The sequence below is a fragment of the Gossypium hirsutum genome, chromosome D06, assembly GCF_007990345.1.
Source record: "Gossypium hirsutum isolate 1008001.06 chromosome D06, Gossypium_hirsutum_v2.1, whole genome shotgun sequence".
NCBI lineage: Eukaryota > Viridiplantae > Streptophyta > Magnoliopsida > Malvales > Malvaceae > Gossypium > Gossypium hirsutum.
The window spans coordinates 65,913,632-65,930,264 of NC_053442.1; the positions used below are offsets into that span (position 1 = coordinate 65,913,632).

General features: G+C 35.8%; 4 protein-coding genes across 13 annotated transcripts; 1 reads left to right on the forward strand and 3 right to left on the reverse strand.

Moving 5' to 3' along the window:
• Positions 1-238: 238 nt before the first annotated feature.
• On the reverse strand, positions 239-4,109 carry LOC107960214 (protein FRIGIDA-ESSENTIAL 1). Of its 5 annotated transcripts, none has more exons than XM_041096311.1 (6): positions 3,746-4,109; positions 2,723-3,200; positions 2,373-2,602; positions 2,107-2,295; positions 863-1,482; positions 239-650 (listed from the first exon to the last, which is right to left on the reverse strand). In XM_041096311.1, the coding sequence occupies exons 1-6, from the start codon at positions 3,900-3,902 to the stop codon at positions 621-623; spliced, it is 1,704 nt and encodes a 567-aa protein (XP_040952245.1). In that variant the 5' UTR covers positions 3,903-4,109; the 3' UTR covers positions 239-620. The 5 variants fall into 5 exon arrangements, with proteins under 5 accessions (XP_040952245.1, XP_040952244.1, XP_016751999.2 ...); XM_041096310.1 differs by adding an exon at positions 3,296-3,396 and having other exon boundaries at positions 863-2,295; positions 2,373-2,593; positions 3,746-3,881; XM_016896510.2 differs by adding an exon at positions 3,296-3,396 and having other exon boundaries at positions 863-2,295; positions 3,746-3,881.
• A 2,286-nt stretch (positions 4,110-6,395) lies between these two features.
• LOC107960211 (30S ribosomal protein S5, chloroplastic) lies at positions 6,396-9,014 on the forward strand. The gene is made up of 2 exons (XM_016896506.2): positions 6,396-7,169; positions 8,505-9,014. Exons 1-2 carry the CDS (start codon positions 6,517-6,519, stop codon positions 8,752-8,754), a joined length of 903 nt encoding a protein of 300 aa, XP_016751995.2. The 5' UTR covers positions 6,396-6,516; the 3' UTR covers positions 8,755-9,014.
• A 139-nt stretch (positions 9,015-9,153) lies between these two features.
• Positions 9,154-16,339, reverse strand: LOC107961527 (transcriptional corepressor LEUNIG). 6 transcript variants are annotated; one of them, XM_041096313.1, is made up of 16 exons: positions 16,325-16,339; positions 13,101-13,177; positions 12,907-13,004; positions 12,670-12,794; positions 12,419-12,573; positions 12,281-12,323; positions 12,103-12,202; positions 11,879-11,935; positions 11,632-11,681; positions 11,125-11,173; positions 10,911-11,020; positions 10,670-10,819; positions 10,347-10,502; positions 10,062-10,178; positions 9,700-9,897; positions 9,154-9,532 (listed from the first exon to the last, which is right to left on the reverse strand). In XM_041096313.1, exons 2-16 carry the CDS (start codon positions 13,133-13,135, stop codon positions 9,386-9,388), a joined length of 1,590 nt encoding a protein of 529 aa, XP_040952247.1. In that variant the 5' UTR covers positions 13,136-13,177; positions 16,325-16,339; the 3' UTR covers positions 9,154-9,385. The 6 variants fall into 6 exon arrangements, with proteins under 6 accessions (XP_040952247.1, XP_040952250.1, XP_040952249.1 ...); XM_041096316.1 differs by lacking the exon at positions 16,325-16,339 and adding an exon at positions 13,267-13,506 and having other exon boundaries at positions 12,907-13,022; XM_041096315.1 differs by lacking the exon at positions 16,325-16,339 and adding an exon at positions 13,267-13,500 and having other exon boundaries at positions 13,101-13,141.
• On the reverse strand, positions 14,042-16,281 carry LOC121218693 (uncharacterized). The gene is made up of 5 exons (XM_041096320.1): positions 16,159-16,281; positions 15,948-16,027; positions 15,601-15,707; positions 15,361-15,491; positions 14,042-15,123 (listed from the first exon to the last, which is right to left on the reverse strand). Exons 2-5 carry the CDS (start codon positions 15,990-15,992, stop codon positions 15,026-15,028), a joined length of 381 nt encoding a protein of 126 aa, XP_040952254.1. The 5' UTR covers positions 15,993-16,027; positions 16,159-16,281; the 3' UTR covers positions 14,042-15,025.
• Positions 16,340-16,633: the final 294 nt, after the last annotated feature.

A 16,633-nucleotide genomic window follows, 5' to 3' on the forward strand; every position in this document is an offset into this window, starting at 1 on the left:
TAAGGACTTCTACTATATAATCACTAAAGAAAAAGAATGCTTTAAGCAAAAAGAGATGAGCAGATTTCATTAGTAAAAAAGCAAGGCAAGCCAAGGAGATGATCACACCAGAGTAAGCCTCCACAAAAATTCTTATACAAGTCTGATCCATTATCTTGAGGTACAGAGACTATAAATATCAATATTCATATCACCATCACCACAAAGCTTAAGTTTCACATTGCAACTCGCTGAAAAGTTTCTCGAAAAACTGCAAGGAGTTATGAAATAAATTTGAACCTTTTTACAATTCATATCTTATATCCATAAAAAATGTTACCTAGCATACAAGTAATCTTGCAACTAACTATTCCATTGTCCTAAAGAAAGTTTAGCTGAAACTCCTTTGGAGACTTCCCAACATGCAAGCTAAGAAGAATAACATGCTCTCCTAGACTTAGCAACTACTAGTAAGACATGTATTGTAGAAATTCTTTCTACATACAGATAATAAAGGGAAAAAAAGAACGAAAGCATTTCAAGATAAATATCCATACACTTCCATGATACTCAGTTTAAATTGTTTAAGACTTCCGTTAATAAAATGTGCAATAAATACATTAGCACCCCCGCCTAGCATCTCAAGATTTTTTGTATTTTTCGATATATCCCTGCAAAACAGAAAATAAGAATGTCAATTTTATTAATGAGTTACATTTAAAATATACAAACTGTAAATATTTGTCCACTTAATTGATAGACAAAAAAGGCAATATTCATCCGGTAAAAGAAAATATCTTTGGTTGGAAGAAGGGGGTTGGTAGCATTTATTATCTAGATCTTGCATAGAGTATACAATGCATCTCAAAGCAAAGATTCTCACCTCAACAAGTCTTGTTATTTTTGGTTGGGATGAAGAAAGATATTGCTTAACTGACTCGAAGGTAACTGGAAGCTGATGAGGTTGTATGCTGCCAAAAACTTTGTCAACTGCTTTTTTGACTATTGTATTATGAGCATCTTTACTGAGATGACCCTCACGCCAAGTTGGTTTCAACAGTTGCTTAATTAAATCTACAAGAGCAGCATGGAAACGCCTCATTGCTTTTGATTCTTTATAATCCCCATCTGCCTTATGCTCAACCTCAACATCTATTTCATTCTTTTCTCTAACCCTATCTACTTCTAAGTCCTTTTTGCATCTAGACCCGCCTCTTCGATGTCTGCCGTCATGATCTCTATCATTTTTGTTTGCCTTTGAAATGTCTTTGACATGAGAAGCAACCGAGGAAATCTCTTCTTTCACTAGTGTTCCGTTTTGCATGTCAACAGCAGAAGTTCCATCATTTGCATCAGTTGTTAGCGAATCTTTTCCAGAAGGGTTGCAATTACTGCTGACCAAGTTTTCATGGACTCCATTATGACAAGATGCAGTTCTTTTATCATCATTACGTTCAGGGAGCAGTGGCCTTCTTGATGCAAAATTGCCATATGTTGGTGGATCTGCTACATTCAAGAGGGATGGACCTTGATTAGAGAAAGAAAATTTAAGTGGCCTCTCTACCGCACTGGACACATCAATGCTGTCACGAAGAGGATCATATTCGCCTCGTGGGGATGATATACCAGAGGTGACAAAAAAGGATGGCCGAAAGGGTACTGATGGCTCCCAATCATCTGAAGATATTTTTATTCTATTTTCTGAAAAGTGCAACGGATCACTGGCAACATCATTTACAAGAAATTTTTCTGGTTTAGAACTAGAGAAGGGAAAAGGGCCTTGCAGCAAAGAAGACAACTTGGAAGTATGACACCTGCGGTCATTGTCCAACATCTTTTGAGCTCCAAGAGAGCATGCACTCAAAGAAAAGTTTAAAGGCAATGATACTAGGTGTGTTGAGACATGATGAGATTGGTTCTCACTATATATATCGCCCAATGATATAACCGAGCCACTCAATGATGATTTATATTCAGGAAGAAAACCATTCCCGAAGGTAGATCTATCACTCAGTGAAACAGGCAAGTTCTGACCTATACCATTTTGTCTTACATCCTTAGATGGTCCAAAATCATCTGTAGATGCAGAAAACCACTGAGAGGCAGGGGCAGTGCCCAAAGATTTACCTTTACTTTGGAGTAGAGGGAACTTATTCATTTCATGAAATAAGTGTAATCTTTGGTTTTCATCATGCCCCAATGGCAGGATTCTTTCTGAAAAGAAATGAGAAGACAATCCAGTCTTATTTACAACAGACGAAGGCAGTGCATCAGCAGAAGCAGGTGATCTTGATCTCTCAGCAGCACTTCTAAAACCTGATACAAAAGGTTCTTATCAAAATACAACTCAGAGAAGATTATGGATCATCCATAATACAGAAAATATTTTTTACCTTCATCAAGCTCAACAGCTCTTTTCCCATCTGCTGCAGCTGTATCTTCTTGAGGCAGTTGTCCAGGATTTTTCCCACCATCTTTTATGTGAAGAAATCTACATGAACTTCCTTTGATACACCAACCTCTAGCAAAAAAGTCACATATAAGTGCAGGGCGTTTGTTCTCACTATTACTGCTAGGTGATAGACTTCCGGCACTAGTCTGAGGAGCAGCAGATCTGTGAAACCTATTGATTAGTAAATTAATGGATGTATAATCATGGGAAGGCAGAAACTTGCGGGCAAAAAGTACATAATAAAGAGCTTAAATTCATTCTATGTTATAAAAGGCATATAGGTCACCACACCTTGATTTTATCTTCCTCTTATCATCATCTGTTTGCACATCCATTTGCTTATTTTTTTCCTCGAAACCTAGACCATTATTAACTCCTCCCGAGTGATACCCAACTGGGAGTGAATTACTCTCATCAACAACAAAATGGCCCTTGCCATTAGTATGCTGGTCAGGGTAGTCTTGAGAAGCTTTTCTTTCTAACATGTTACGAGAATCTTTTCCATTGCCCATATATTCTTGAATTCCATTTTCCTTTGCAGGCTCTTTTCCAGATACTGAATACTTGGAAGCCACATAGTTTGTGCATAGACCCTCCTTTTGAGTTGCTAACGACTCATTTGGAAGACTGGAAAATTCAAAATTAGCACTACCCTCTCCTACATTAAGGGTTTTAGCCGGTATTCTTGGTTCGCAATTTCCAGGAGTACTTGACAAATCTGACCCGAGTTGTCCATCATGCCCCCTGGACTCCACAACATTACCAGCATCTACATGAAAGAAAAACTCAATCAAGATGACAAAAATTAACCAAATTTTCCAGTCACGCTATGAAATTATACTTAACGACAAATGAAATCTTTACATCTTGTTTTCTTATAATCTCCAGACTCTAGCATATTTAATCACCAGCCAAAGCGAAGAGTAAACAAATTCAGGTGCTTGCACTGCTGTTTCATGGCAGTACTGCAGCAACAAGTAAAATATACGACCAATTCAGCTGATGCTAAGAGGTCAGCAACACTATAACAGTGTTAAAAGCTAACTGCAAATCACAAAAATGGATACAAAATTTCTCAAATACTAGAATACTTTGTTTCAACTGGAATGCCAAACAATTGTTGAATAAATGTACACAAAAGAATATATATATCTTTGTTCCTACTTTAAAAATTAATGTGTTCTATTTTCATCTCCTTAGCTCCTAAAACACTCACATCTTCAATAGCCATTCAATTTTAATTTATAACAAATGTCAATATTTAAATTTTAATCTCTCCTAATCGATTGACCGAAGGTATAAAAATTGACTAACCATTTCGATTCGAAGAGCTTTGCAAATCCTCTTCGTTTTCATCATCATCATCGATTTCCATATCGGAACTGTTAATTTCTCGTTCCATAATTGAGGCGGCGCGGATTTCGTCGTCGTTACCGGCGCGTGGGACGGCGGCAGAGGTTGACGAAGACATTACCGGTCTTCCTCGGTGTTTAAAAAAAACGGGAGAGAGAGCGAGTGGTGAAAAAAAAAAGTCGTGATGTGATTCTGAGCTGCGCGTGAGCTTTATTCGTGGTTTGCCATTTGGACGTCGATCATTTCACCCGAACGAGAACCTTTCCCGCTTACTTACTCACGCGCCTGCTTCGATGGTGATAAACCGATGATTGATTGAGCTATTACTACTTTTGGGCCATGATTTTTAAATGTGTTTTTAATAGGCCATATTGGTCTTACTTAGTTTTTGGATAAATTACACATGAGGTTATTAAACTATTAGTAAGTTTACATTTTGGTCATTCAACTTCAAAAAGTTACAAAATGATCACTGAACTATTCAATAGTTTTCATTTAAGTCACTGAACTATTCAGAACTTTTTATTTAAGTCTTTGGGTTGTTTAAGTTTTTTTTTAAAGTTTGGATAGCAAGCATAAAGCAGAAATTTGACAATCGGTACGATTAGGGAAGAGTAATCGATTTAATCAGTTAGTTTGGTAGGATTTTTTTTTCGAACCGAACTAATCGACTTTAACATAAGAAAATTGACTTGACCAATTTTAGTTGAGAACACCGATCAAATTAACTTTAGTTGAGAAAATTGACTAAACCGAACCAACTTTGATTCGGTCAATTTTGTCAATTAATCGATCTTGGGTTATTGGATTGAGTTTATATGGTTATATATCTATTATATATTATAAAATATAAATAATATAAAATAAGTCAATTTTTTTGGTCAATTTGGTTCCGAGATTAAAAAACCGATAAAATTATCAATTAAATCGAGGTAAAAAAACAAACAACTCACCCCACCCGACTAAATCGAAACCAAATTAACCGAATCAATTTTTTCTATTAAAATTGAAAATTGCCTCCCTAGGTACGAAGGATCAATACAGGTAAACGAACATGCCTTAGATCCAATTTGGCATGACGGTTAATGTCAAAGATTAGAGAAAAATCATTTGAATTTTGGTTAAAAAAATTAGTGATGTTCAAAATTATTTCACGAAAAAAATTGAACTGTATAAAAGAAAGGGAATAAGAACTTTTGATTGGTGCAGGTAGTATGAGCAGAGAATGTCATATAGCAGTGATTTTAACATCCCAATAACTTAAATGAAAACTTTCGAATAGTTTAGTAACCATTTTATAACTTTTTGAAGTTGAATGACTAAAACGTAAACTTATTAATAGCTTAGTAATATTGAATATAGTTTACCCTTTAAAAAAATTAATATTTATGGGTTCGATCTAAACCCGATCTAAAAAAAATCCAAGCTTGGATCGAATTTTGGCCGATCCAAATGTCTCATTTTACTATTTTTTTAAAATAATATTTTTTATTATTTTTAAAGAGTAAAACTAATCAATTTGGGCCGACCTGAGGCTAAAAAATCGAAGTCAAAATGGGTCGGGCCAGGCAGCCTAAAAAGGTAAAAAAACATTTAGTTCTTGAACTTTTTTTTTCAATTTGCTTACTAATTTTATTTTGTTTATATTAGTTTCAAATTTTGGTGACTTTTTCCAATTCGATCTTGTACTTAGATTCTGTTAAGGTGTACTGCTGACATAATTCTATGATATTATGTCACATTATTACTCAAAATTTTTTATTTTTTTTATATAAAATCTAAAAATTATATTAAAAAGTTAAAATTTTAGGTAGTGCAACATAATCATACTTTGAACCAATAAAATATTCAAGGAGCAAGATGAACAAATTACAAATAAATTATATTTTTGTGAGTAGTTGTGATAGTTATTTCGGTTTTGGTTACTATAAATTTTCCCCATTGGAAAGTTTAGTTTTCATTCAATGTTCAATTTGAGATAAGAGTTTACTCTCGTAGCAACTGAAGATTCAAGAATGGCAGAAAATATCGTTTAATAGAAAATAAGGAATCAACGAATACTAAGTTCTAATTTATTGCTATAGACAATACAACAAATGTAGGTTTTTTGATTTTTTTTTTGAAATTTCCATTTTCATAAATAATTTTTCTAGTAAAAGTACCATGGAGACCCTTGCACTAAGAGTCAGATTGTATTTTGCTCCTTTTACTTAAAAAATGGGTAAATTATTTCCTATACGTTAAATCAAAGAGCAAATTAGTCATTTCTGTTAAAAAAGTTATCCTTTCCTATTGTTAAAAACTAGCCTGACTGACGGAATAACTAAACAATTGCACATGTACATTATGCTGACGAACATAAACCAATTTTTAATAGTAGAAATAGATGAAATTTTTAATAGAAGGGTTGATTTACTCTTTGATTTAACGTGCAAAGACTAATTTATCTATTTTTGAATAGAGAGAGCAAAATGCAATATGACTCCTTGAATCCTACCAAGTTTCTGGATGAAAGTGAACCAAGAAACTATTCAAGGACTAAGATGAACAAATTACAAAGTTCAGGGACTAAATGTTATTTTATACTTTAAAAAATATCCGGTCCATATCCGTATTGTTCGGGTTACGCTTTACATCGTCTCCCCCAACATACATACACAGTTTTCTTATTTTTCTTTTTCATAAGATAAGCATATTTTTTGGCTTTTCATTTTGCTCTTTGAGCCTTATCCATGGCGGCAACAACAACAGCAATAGCCTTAACCCTTTCTTCCTTTACCCTTCGTTCTACCAGTCCTTCCAAAACCTTCTCCTTCTCCAAACCCTCAAAACCAATTTCTCTCCGCCGCACATTCCGCCCTCTTTCCCTCACACCACAAGCCAAACCCTCCGACATCGACACTTCCTTTTTCGACGACGTCAACCCCGAAGAAGACATCGTTTTCGACCCACCAACACCACCAGAAGGATTCACCCCACCGCCGTCTTTTGACGAGGGTCCAGAAGAAACGGAAGACGAAATCGCCGCAGCTTACGAGGAACTATACGGTCCGGCTTACAGCGGAGTCTCTGTTTTGGGAAACGATGTGTACGTAATGGATTCGAAAGTGAAGAAATCTAGCGCTTTTGGGAAAGTTAAGAAAGAGAAAGTAAGGGATGGGTTTGAAGAAAGAGTGGTTCAAGTTAGGAGGGTTACTAAAGTGGTTAAAGGTGGGAAACAATTGCATTTTAGAGCTATTGTTGTTGTGGGTGATAAACAAGGTCAAGTTGGTGTTGGGGTTGGGAAAGCTAAGGAGGTTATTGGTGCTGTTCAGAAATCAGCTGTGAATGCTAGAAGAAATATTATTGCTATTCCTATGACTAAGTATTTGACTTTCCCACATCGGTAAGGAGTTTATTACATACAAGAAGTGTTTTTTTTAGTCTGTTTAGATGATGTAATTGAGTAAATTTCATTTCTTGGGGGTATAAGAATGATTCTTGTTGCATGTTTAGTAGAGGGTCTCTTTTATTTTTTAAAAGTTTTTAAATTTGTGTTGGATACATATTTGGATATGGAGGCCGGATATGATGCTCATACAAATGATGAACTACTTGTACACGATCCTGATTAATGGGGGTCGGTTAATAGATATATTATTTGGATTGGGGTGTCAATGTCAGATACGGGTATGGTTCGATTTTTCCCCATTGGAGGTTAAATCCTTATCCATGTGTCGGACATGAGTGTTGGACAAGGGTACTTCGAGAAAAATGAAGAGTCCAACTAAATTTCCTTTCTTGGGGGTATAAGAATGATTCTTGTTGCATGTTTAGTAGAGGGTCTCTTTTACTTTTAAATTTTTTTAAAAATTGTGTTCGGTACATATTTGGATATGGATATGTTCGTACTAATGTTGAACTACTTGTATATGGTCCTGATTAATGGGGTAGGTTAATAGCTACATTATTGAATTGGAGTGTGAATGTTAGATATGCGTATGTATATGAGACGGGTATGGTCCGATTTTTTTCTATTTTTCTATGTAGTTGGAGGATCTTTGGAAATCATATCTTTGTCCATATGTCCCACATGAGTGTTGGACAAGGGTACATAGAGAAAGACTTAGTGTCCGAGTAACGTAGTGACTTTCATTTAATGTAGTTTTAACATGTAGAAGTTTTTACTCAGTGATTCCCAGTTTTTGGTTGAGGATTGTGTAGCTATTTTTGGAAAGGTGATGAGATGATCTTAGTTTGTTGTACTTAAGAATCTGGGCTTTTCAAAATGTTTTAAGGAGTGTTTCTTATTTTAACCCATTGAAAGTGGTCTCTTAACCTTTTCCTCTACGGTGTTTTCTGATTGTGATCTGTGGATTATATGCAATTTTAGTCTTTAAGTTCTCTGCTGAACTTGGAAGGGCCTAACCGCATAATGAAGCAAATATATCTGAATGATGGTGCTGTAATTATTGACTGCTAATGAAGGCCAAAAATTTGTTGAAGCATTTATAGCCTACAATACTTTGCAGTCACTAGAAGTAAAATCTCGGGAGGCTTCATAATCTTGAAATTTAGATAGGATTTCATGTCGGAAAACTGTGTCATCCCTATTACAGATCACTCATTAGGATCATGTAATTATATTTTCGTGGTAGCCTGCTCAATTTAGACTAATATAATGGTGAAAGATGGCATGCCAAAATGCTTTTTATTAATGTCATCATGAAATGGCTGGCAGATCGGAGGGTGATTATGGGGCAGCAAAGGTGATGCTTAGACCTGCAGCACCTGGTACCGGAGTTATTGCAGGAGGAGCTGTGCGAATTGTTCTTGAAATGGCAGGTGTTGAGAACGCATTGGGCAAGCAACTTGGAAGTAAAAACGCCCTTAACAATGCTAGAGCTACGGTTGTTGCTGTGCAGAAAATGAAGCAGTTCCGAGAAGTTGCTCAAGAACGAGGAATTCCCATGGAAGAGCTATGGAAGTGATGGTCGTGGAAACAACTTCACCATTACCCTCAATTCTCCTCTGCAAATGTAGATACAGTACATGAGGCTTTGGTAATGTAAGTCAACCAACAAGATTTGAGCATCTATTTAACTTTTCGATTATAAAAGTTATGTTACTCTGAGCTTCTATTAGAAATTTTCCATTTTCTTTTCATTTCTTGTCTCTGATGTTTGTAAAAACTGAATTTCTTGAGAACTTGCCATCGATTACTGAAAAATCAAGTCCCTTTTGTAGGCAATAGACTCTTTAGTTGTTGACCGTTATGTTTAAGGAAATATAGAACTTGACATTATAATGACATACAAGCATAAACACTGCATGAACCAACCCAACCATAAATAGAGCAGCCATGGTCATTCCCCCTAAAAGCTTCATTATTGTCAAAAGAAATCAGCAATGATCTTTCATTTCTCATGTAAAAGAAAAAGGATCCAAGTCCAAACGACTAGCCAACAAGAAAACAGAAAACAAAAACCAGCATTTTAGTCTATGTATACACTTGACTGTTTATTTTTGGCTGCGGTTGTCATTAACTTCATCCAAAAATGCTCCATATGTACACATGGCTCTGATCCAAGCAAATGCATGATTTCTGATGGAGAGGCTTCTTTATTTCCATAGCTTAATCAACTCATCATGGCTTGTAGAGGCAATCATTTCAGTGTCTAAAGAAGATGCCAGTGAAGAAACTGCATCCATGTGTGCTTCAAATTTCCATGTTTTATTGGTGTCTAATGGATTCCATAGTTCAAGTGACTGACAAAATTTGAACAATTAGATCTCAATAGAAAGGAATATCATCACACCATGACTGACTTGCATTCTTGTGTATTTCAGATATCAACAATGGCTTGCATATCTGATTGCAAAATAATGAAGAAATAAAACAGTATCTGATAATAAATATTCTTAAGACACTTTACCTGCTCGGCACCAATGACCCAGTGAAGCCAATACTTTGGATGGAATGTGCAACACTGGAATTTGTTGTCTGTTGCATGCAATTCATGCAAGCAGTTGTGCTCAAACACTGACCACAATCTTGCACTGTCTTCACTGATGGAGGCAATATATATGCCGTTTGGATCCCAACAAATTGACTGAACTTCATTTTCGTGTCCCTGAAACAAAATATTAACATTTGTTCATACATGCAATGACACAAATAGACTATGTTACTTGGAACTCTGGGGTGACTGTCGGGTATGGATATGTGTTTGACATGAATAGACGATATATTATTAGATGCAAATGAGTGCTATAATAGCATCCAAATCAATTCAACCTCGAAACGGGCACAGATCTTGCTGGTCTCAACATCAATTAGGTTGACAACATTGTCTGAACAAGTTGCAAGAAACCTTCCAAAGAGAGGCTGGAATCTGACTTGTTTACTAGCTCCCTGCAATCACCTCACACAAGGAAATATAGGTAAGCAAAATCAGGGATCGGTCCTTTGTCGTCTATGAGATATTCTAAGGTTAAAATATGCCTGTCTATACTTAATTTTCGAGAAGTACAGGGACTATAGACACATTTTAACCATATTCTAATAGATGCGCTATCTGACCTGAAAGATATGAATACAAGAGCCTCGGTTGATATCCCAGAACCTAATCTCATCAATCCCGTCAGAGGAACAAAGGAGATTCTCCCTTTTAGGATGGAAATCTAATGACAAGACCTGGTTGATATGCTCCTCAAGCCTTACAGGAGGTCTCCCAGTCTGCCATATGAAGACATGTCATCAAAAGGAAAGTAAATGCTGTAGTACACTCATTATGTTACTCGGACTAGGATCTAAGCGTCGGGCCAAGGTATGTTTAGTTCTTTTTGAATATTTTAGAAAAAATATTAAATAAATATCTGAAGTTACAAGAAGAACATTGTTACTTTAGGATCTTCCCATATTAGGACAGTCTTGTCATAGGAAGATGTTGCAACTACGTGTGAATTTGGTACAAATCGAACATCAGTAATGGGAAGAGAATGGCCTGTCTTACTTCCAATTTTAGAACGATGCTTCATGTGCCAAAAGGCGACCTACCAGAAGAAAAAGTGAAATTAGCTTTGAACTTATACAATTAGATGTTGTGTAAGAAAAAAAAAAGCTAATATTACACCTTAATACCACCTTTTCAGGCCCTGCTGTAGCTAGGAACTTCCCATCTGAGGAGAAATGGCTGCAGAACGTTTCCTTCTTTCTTTTAAAGGGGAGGCAACCAACCCCTACTAAGGAGAAGCCTGCAGCATAGATGACCGATCTATTATTAGGGACTCAAGTGTGATTATCAAATAAAGATACATGACTATGTTTAGTTTCTTCTGTTAGTTTTTGACAGAATTACCGTTATTTTCTCGTTCACCGGAAAAATAGGAAGTGCTTGGTTTATTACCCTGCAGATGAACATATCATTACAGTTATGATACTTTCCACTGACATTGAATTTGCTATCTTCTTCTTCTATGACTGATCACATATTACTGATCTCAGTTTCGATGATGCTCTTTGGTTTGCATCGTTCAGTTCATCACAAATCAGTCACAAATGAGGAATACAACTTTGATGGTTTTCATATGAGAGTGAAAGGTATTCTAACAAATAAAACTGCTAATAAACAGCAGCATGCAATATGTTGCTTCAACTTTTCATTTTCCTCAAGCACTCATGTTTGGACATGAGTATTCAGATATGACCCTCCAAATACCCTTTTGAATACATGGAAAAACCTAAATGTATCCGAAACTTGTATCTACAATAAGGGCTTAAACAGCTATAAAATCAAAACAAAGAAAACCTAGTGCCTGTGAGTGTAAGGTGCTCCAGCAAAAAAGATAATTAACATTCCACTTACAATTATATGCAATATGTTGACTGGTGGTGGCTCAATTAATTCACCTGGTCCTGAAAAGATAATAAAAAATCCATGAATGTATGATATACATATACAAATACATATACATATACATGAAGTAAACCAAGGCAAACATTGCATGCATCTCATGCATGTCTTCTCAAATAAAGCAGATACACAGTTTTCATCTCCTGTTTTTTTTTTTTAACACTGAATGAAATAAAACCAGATAAAAGGCCAAGCTAACCTTCACCATGATGTCCAGTGGTGTTGACTGGTGGTGGCTCAATTGATTCCCTTGGTCCTGAAAAGATAATAAAAGCTCCATGAATGTATGATATACATGAAGTAAACCAAGGCAAAACTGCATGCATCTCATGCATATCTTCTCAAATAAAGCAGATACACATTATTCATCTCCTGTTTTTTTAACACTGAATGAACTAAAACCAGATAAAAGGCCAAGCTAACCTTCACCATGATGTCTAGTGGCGGTTACCGGAAGTTGGAGGTTTTGTTCCCATTGGAAGGTGGTTGGATTTATAGGAAAGTTAGTGCTTTGACCTTCCGACTGCATATTGAAAATGTTTAGCGAAATTAATAACAACCCGGTGTTAACGCAAAGGTGAACTGATAGTTTAGAACATACCATTTCAACGTCCTGATCAAGATTTATCTGTGGTGGCAGAAAGCTGATTGATGCAAGAAAAGAATGTAAAAAACAAAAACAAGAAAATGAGATACATGAACATGAAAATGAGAATGAGAAGCATGGACATATGTAAACCTTGAAAATGGGGGCCTCATTTGATTATCTTCAGCATGTGATTGGAAAGCGGAACCGGAACAGAAATCTGTGAAAGTAGGAAAATATGTCTGTCCAGTCCATTGCTGATTCATCATGGATGTCTTCTTTTTTTTTGTTCGAACATTTTGTGCAGCCTGTAATATTGACAAACAACACATAACTAGACAAGATTGTAATAAAAATCACCGTAAACAATCACTATATGATCTTTAAGTTCCATAAACAATCACCGGATCTGAGATTTCTGCCTCAGAGTTTGCTTGAAGAATTGGCGGCCCAGGGGTAAGTAGCTTATAAAATGGTTCACACCATTGTTTTAAGAATCCTTGACCTTGAGAGGAGTTATAGTCAAATGCTGAAAAGAAAATGGATCTCTTTTATAATCAACAAATCACAAATCCCAGAACCTTCAACATCAAGAAACTATATGTTGAAACATTTTATTAGGAAAAGTGAAGAGTTCATACGGACTGGATTGTTGGGAACATTGCCTTCTTGTCTGAAAATTTCAGCGGTTTCACGCATATCATTCTTCATGAAGAAATCGTGCAAGTAAAGCTCGAGCCTTTAAACAAGTATAAAACTGAAAAGCTTTAAAATCCCATGGTTATGGCGATGTCAAGAACACCCTATGGGCGAAAAAAAGAAACAGAAAACTCACAGTTTTTCATGGTTTGGATCGTCCCCCCCAGCCATGATTGCCTTCAAAAGGAAAGAAAACAAAACTCTTCACTTTCACTGTAAAAACAAGAAAAAGAAAAGAACATCAAAGCATTAAGCGGACGACGTTGGTAATAAGACTTATGGAGAAAGAAGAGAGTACCCACATGCAGATTAAGCCTTAAGGATCAGTTGAAATCAAAATGAACGAACAAAGAAAAGGGGAATTTGGGTCTTCAAAACTAACAAGAAGAACAAAGAAGAGTCCAGGGGGATGCATACATATATATATCCAGAGGTGGCTAGGGAGCAAGTGACAATACCATGCATAAGAAAACCAAAATATAATGAAATGAAGTGAAGCAAATCTTGCTTCAAGCCAGATGACTTAGCAAGTTATGTTTGTACATTCAAGAATCAAGAATGATTATCTATCTGACTGTTACAAGTATTTAAACATGCAGTAAACAGAATAACAGACTCAACTAACTGAAATTACAGATCTCTCATTAGGATCATATATATATATCCATAGCCTAATATAATGGTGAAAGATGGCATGCCAATATGCTTCTTGTTGATGTCATTTGGGAAATGGTTGGCAGATCAGAGGGTGATTATGGGGCAGTAAAGGTGATGCTTTGATCTACTGCACCTGGTACTGGAGTGATTCCAGGAGGAGCTGTGCAACCATGACGGGTGTCGAGAACGCATTGCGGAACCAACTTTTAAGTTAAAAGGCCAACAATGCCTTGTAGCGCAGAAAATGCCAAGAACGAGAGATTCCCATGGAAGAGCTTTTGTAATGCAGATACAGTGCATGAGGCTTTTGTAATGTAAGTCAACCTCTTTGACATCTTAAAAGTTTGTTTCCCATTAATGTTACTTTGAGCTTCTATTAGAATTTGTCCTTTTCCTTTTCATATATTTACAGGTGCATGTCCAAACTCAAGTACTTGAAAACTTGCCATATATTCTGATGTTGGCTGACAGTCTTTACAATCAAGTCCCTTTTCCAGGCATCAAAACTCTTGGTTGTTGACAGTAAATATTATAGAGATATACAAGCATCAACACTGCATGAACCGACCATGAATAAAGCAGCCATAATCCTGTTGGTGTGGGGATAAAAATTAACTTAAAGAAAGTAGAATTGTTAGTGTGCAAAAGAGTTACTACAAATGAACCTCGAGGATACAATGAAGTCCAATGACTGTCTACGTTTTGCACTAATGAAAACAGTCCACTAAACACTCCGCTCTCATGTCTCTTCATAGAAACATGACTATCTAAATGGATAGTCACACCTTTTAACAAATTATTCAATAGAAGTATCCTTGAATAATCATGATTCTTTGTTGACAATAAAGTGATATAATTTTTGAATTTAAAAGACATAATTCATCATTATGAGATTTGATCACTTTTGGTTAATAATAAAGTGATATAACTTTTCATTTGCAACGATTGAAAGACTATATATGTTTTGAAACTGTTCCAACAAATTCTTCCCCCTAAAAGCTTCATTATTTCCAATAGAAATCAGCAATGATCTTTCATTTCCCAAGTAAAAGAAAAAGGATACAAGTCCAAAAGACTAGCCAACAAGAAAACAGAACAAAAACCAGCATTTTATACTGCAGCGTGTATAAAATCTTCTCAAATAAAGCAGATACAGATTATTCATCTCCTGTTTTGGAACACTGAATGAACTAAAACCAGATAAACGGCCAAGCTAACCATCAGCATGAGGTCCAGTTATCGGAAGTTTGAGGTTTTGTTCCCCATGGAGGGTGGTTTCATTTATAGGAATGGTTCTCCCATGCCTCGACTTTGTTCTGCATTTCAGAAGGTCCGGTTATCAGAAGTTCGCAGTTATGTGCCTCATGGAGGGTGGATGGATTTGTAGGAATGGTTCTGAGTTTATTAACAATTCAGTGTTATTGCATACACGAATAGATAGTTTAGAACATATCCTAACAAGTTCTTGATGCTGAGCATGATTTGTCTGTGGTTGCAGAAGGCTGATTGATACATGAAAAAATGTTAAACAAAATCAAGAAATCGAAAAACTCTCCAAAAATTGTTAAAGCAAATTAGATACCAGAATGGATAATCATATACACTTCACTATTAATCTAAAATTATACGTTTCACCAATATGCTAAACTAGGCAGTGAATCATGTAATATGTAACAAACTATAAATTATTTGTGAATGATACAAACCTTGTAATTAGTTCAATAAAAACATATGTATACCTTGAACTAGATGCAGCAGAATATGTGGGGCACACTTGATTAGTTTCAGCAAGTGATTTGAAAGCGGAATCGGAATGAAAATCTGCGGAAGTAGGAAGATATCTATGTCCAGTACCAGCATTTTATGCAGCCTGTGATATTGACAAAAAACACATCACTAGACAAGATTGCAATAAAAATGAACATGTATAGCACAATATGATCTTAAGCTCCATAAACAACCTTAGCAGAGGTTTCTACCTCAGATAATTCTTGAAGATTTGGTAGCCTAGAGGTAAGTTGGTTATAAAATACTGTCCACCATTGTTGTAAGAATCCTTGGGTTTGGGGGGAGTTATAGTCAAATGCTGAAAAAAAATGGATCTCTTTTACAATCAATAAATTACAGGCCTTGCAAAACGAAGAAACAAAAGATTCATGTAGAAGAATAAGCCAATTGTGTTTATAAATCGTTGTTCAAAAGAGAGTTTAATCAACTTACAACCTTCAACATCAAGAAACGATATGTTGAAAAGTGCACAACCATTTCATTAGGAAACAGGCTTTTAATAAAAATGAATATATGTTAAAAAGTGAAGAGTTCATACGACTAGCTTCTTCTCTGAAAATTGCCGCGGTTTCACACATACCATTCTTCATAAAGTAATCATGTAAATAAAGGTTGAGCCTTTAGTCCCCCATAATCAAACAAATATGATTCAATCAGTAAATAATATAAAACTGAAAAGCTTTAAAAACCAATGATTATGGCAATGCCAAGAAAACCCTATGGGCGAAAAAAAGAATCTGAAAACTCACAGTTTTTCATATTACTGGTTGTCCCCCAAATCCATGATTGCCTTCAAAAAGAAGAGAAAGCAAAAGTCTTTACTTTCACTATAAAAACAAGAAAAAGTAAAGAAGATCAAAGCATTAAGTGGAATACATTGGTAATAGACTTATGGAGAAAGAAGAGAGTATCCACATGCAGATTAAGCCTCAAGGAGCAGTTGAAATCAAAACGAAACAGCAAAGATAAGGGGAAGTTGGGATTGGAAGTTAACAAGAGGAATAAAGAAAAGTCTGGGGGGATGCATATATATATATATACACCAAGAAGTGGTTAGGCAGCAAGTGACAGTACCATGCAAAAGTTAACCAAAATTTAATGAGATGAGATATAATAGCAAGTTATGCTGAAATGGTTGGCAGATCAGAGGGTGATTATGGGGAAGTAAGGTTATGCTTAGAACCTGCTGCACCTGGTACTGAAGTGATTGCAGGAGGAGCAGTG